Source organism: Sorghum bicolor, chromosome 5 (genome assembly GCF_000003195.3).
Source record: "Sorghum bicolor cultivar BTx623 chromosome 5, Sorghum_bicolor_NCBIv3, whole genome shotgun sequence".
In the NCBI taxonomy this organism is placed as follows: Eukaryota; Viridiplantae; Streptophyta; class Magnoliopsida; order Poales; family Poaceae; genus Sorghum; species Sorghum bicolor.
Genome location: NC_012874.2, coordinates 57,708,651 through 57,712,071, shown reverse-complemented (window position 1 = coordinate 57,712,071; position 3,421 = coordinate 57,708,651). Strand labels below are relative to the sequence as shown.

General features: G+C 45.7%; 2 protein-coding genes across 2 annotated transcripts in view; both read left to right on the top strand.

Moving 5' to 3' along the window:
* LOC110435968 lies at positions 471–1,002 on the top strand. The gene is made up of 2 exons (XM_021462088.1): positions 471–736; positions 817–1,002. The coding sequence occupies exons 1-2, from the start codon at positions 518–520 to the stop codon at positions 1,000–1,002; spliced, it is 405 nt and encodes a 134-aa protein (XP_021317763.1). The 5' UTR covers positions 471–517.
* LOC8064791 overlaps positions 3,056–3,421 on the top strand; it is a 4,759-nt gene continuing 4,393 nt past the window's right edge. Inside the window, exon 1 of the mRNA XM_021462087.1 lies at positions 3,056–3,418. Within this exon, the coding sequence (XP_021317762.1) occupies positions 3,231–3,418 (188 nt within the window). The 5' untranslated portion in view covers positions 3,056–3,230. The remainder of the gene's footprint in view (positions 3,419–3,421) is intronic.

The following is a 3,421-nucleotide window of genomic DNA, read 5'->3' as shown; positions in this document are numbered from 1 at the left end:
CCTCACTGCAATATGCTAGAATCACTAATCAGCTAATAGTCGGTGGTATACACAAGTTCTTATTTTCTTGAAATAACCTATCTGATGTTGAAGTCTAAAAACTTATATGCTTCTAGATCATGTAACTCCTTGGAGGAAAATACAGTATAAGCATCGCAAATGCATAATGCCTTGCCAAAGTAAGGAAAAGGGAACGGAAAAAGTCTAAATAACCCCCTGAACTATCAAGGGTAGTCTAATTTTGGGCTTGACCTACAAAACCGGGTAAATAGGACATTAAACTTTCGTTTTTGGTTTGATTTACCCCCTGGGTGGTTTTCCAGGGCGGTTTTGGCCAGCGTGGCGGCCAGCGTGGCAGCCCAGCTAGAGGACGGCCCATGGGCTGAAAACGGTCGCCCCTCCCCTCGTTTCATCGCACCCATTTCTTTCCCCACCCCCGTCGGTCGCCTCTCTCTCCCCCTGCCGGCGAACTAGGTTTTGGAGGTCGCGACACTTCTTGTTGGTGCCAGCTGCAGCCATGGCGGAGTCAAGCGCGCGTTCTTCTCGTGGCTCGGCTTCTGCAGGTCGTGGCGGTGGCGGCGGCTACGATGGCCTAGGGTCGCCGGTGGCGTACCGCGTGGGCCCCCTGGACTACACGCCGGCGAAGTACTGCTACTGCCAGCTGAAGGCTTGCCGCTGGATCTCGTGGAGTAAGAAGTCCCCGGGGCGGAGGTACTGCAGATGCCAAAGGAGCGGGGTAAGCTTGTTTCTCCTACATTGGCATCTGTTGTTTGATGCATATCGAAGCTGTTGGATGATTGGTTGAAGTTTGTGCAGACTGTTGCAGAATGTGCCTACTTTGTCTGGGTTGATGATGAACCAACTGAGTGGTACTCAGAGCTTATTGGTGATCTGCGTGATGAGGTGTGGAGGATGAGGAAGCAGGTTATGGAGCAGGGACCATTGGTGAAATGCTTCCCAGGAATCAGCCAGTACAACCTCAACACACCAGTGGAATTGTAGTGATCAGATAGGTGACCCAAGACCTCAAAATAGGATAACTTGTCCATGTCAATCCAAGACTCAGCATTGTCTCCTCCAACATAAAACTGGGCACCACCCACCCTAGTAAAACTACCACCAAAATGAAATCTTATGCAAATACTATCATCCATCCTGCCATGAACACCATAGAACCACTCAGAACATTTGTACTGAAATCCTACGGTTTATACAAACCCTAACAGTACATCACCACAAACTAAATGCAAAACAGCATCACAGAAACATGGACAATGGTTCATAACTCAACCGGATCCAGTACTACAACCACATTGAACCCTAATTTCGCCGATAAACAAAACACCAATATCCGCCCTAACCATATCCGCGCGGTGTGACACAACGAAAATCACTCCAAGACCAAGAAGGAGCTACTCACCTGACCGACGAGCAGAGGTTCCTTCAAGGTCCGGTGCGCCCGATCATCGCCGTCGTGCCGTCCGAGTTGCCGGTGCTGAAGGAGAAGAGTCGCCTTTTCGACAGAGAGCGCGGGGGAGGAAGCGTGTGGGAGAAGAGTGAGAGAGAGGGAGGCTGAGGGGCGACTGTCTTCAAGGCCCATGGGCCGTCGGCCGCCACGCTGGCCGCCACGCTGGCCGCCACGCTGGCCAAAACCGCCTTGGAAAACCACCCAGGGGGTAAATCAAACCAAAAACGAAAGTTTAATGTCCCATTTACCCGGTTTTGTAGGTCAAGCCCAAAATTAGACTATCCTTGATAGTTCAGGGGGGTTATTTAGACTTTTTCCAAAAGGGAACAGACTGCACCACTGCAATGACTTCAGTTCCATACAGTAAACACAAAATGAATTTTCAGCAACAAATTGGTACTAGTTTAACTCAACATCAAATAGCTGCAACGACCAGACATTAGTTCATTGAAGAATTAGGCATCGACCAACAGCTCTATTAAAGACTCAAGGTGAAGCCATCTGCTGAGGCAATGATAACGTATTGGACATTTTTATCAGGCAGTCATCGGACCTTTTCATCAGCTAGAACATTTAGATCCTTGAGACAAGAAAAGGAATAAGTTCAGTTGTTCGGATCCATGCAGAATCATTGTCAAGTATAAATCCATTCATATCTGCGATGAGTATTTTCATATTATTGCTGGGTGAGTTTGCGGGACACTTAGGCCTTGTTTAGATGCAATTTTTTTTGATTTTGACACTGTAGTATTTTTGTTTTTATTTGACAAACATTGTCTAATTATAGAGTAACTAGGCTTAAAAGATTCGTCTCGTGATTTACAGATAAACTATGCAATTGGTTATTCTTTTTATCTATATTTAATATTTTATGCATGTGCCGCAAGATTCGATGTGACGAAGAATCTTGTAAAGTTTTGATTTTTTAGGTGTATCTAAACAAGGCCTTATCAAGAACAAGCAAGCAGATCAACTCGAAGTAATTATTAGATCTAAAAAGTTTTTAGATTTTAACACTGTAGCATTTTGTTTGTATGATAATTATTGTCCAATTATGGACTAACTAGACTTAAAAGATTCGTCTCGCAAATTATAGATAAATTATGTAATTAATTATTTTCTTTATCTATATTTAATGGTCTATGTATGTGCTGCAAGATTTAGGTCTTGTTTACTTCCACCCAAAATCCAAAATTTTTCAAGATTTCCCGTCACATGAATCTTTAGACCCATGCACGAAGTATTAATATAGACGAAAATAAAAACTAATTGCACAGTTTGGTCAAAATTTACAAGACGAATCTTTTGAGCCTGGTTAGTCCATGATTGGATAATAATTACCACAAATAAATGAAAGTAATTAGTTGCACAGTTTCTCTATCATTCACGAGATGAATCTTTTAAGCCTAGTTAGTTTATGATTGTATAATATTTATCAAATAAAAACAAAAATGCTATAGTATCGAAATCCAAAATATTTTTGAAACTAAACAAGGCCTGAAAATAGAATCTTGAAAAAATTTTTAGATTTTGGATAAACAAGGCGTGAGATAACCTTTGCATACAAACACATGGCTATTCATTCAGTCAACGATAGTGGCATAGTCAACCGCTTGTGGACCTGCTCGGACTAGCGAGACCTGACTCCTGGTGACTCCTGTCCTGAGAGGCTGAGACAGCACCCTGGTCCCTGTGGTCCTTGGGTTGCGCCACCGCGACGCGCGCTCTCGCCGTACCTCCGTCCTATCCGGCGTCCGCCTCCATGGCGAGGCCCTCCTCGCCTTCCCCTCCCGCCTCGGCACGCAAGCGGTCGCGCTCTCCACCGGAGGCGGCGGCGAAGCACGGCCCCCGCCCCGCCGCGGCCGCGGCTGCCACCGCCAACGCCGCCGCTGCCTCGCCGGCGGGGTTCATCTTTATGTGCAACGGCGCGACGAAGCCCGAATGCTACCGGCA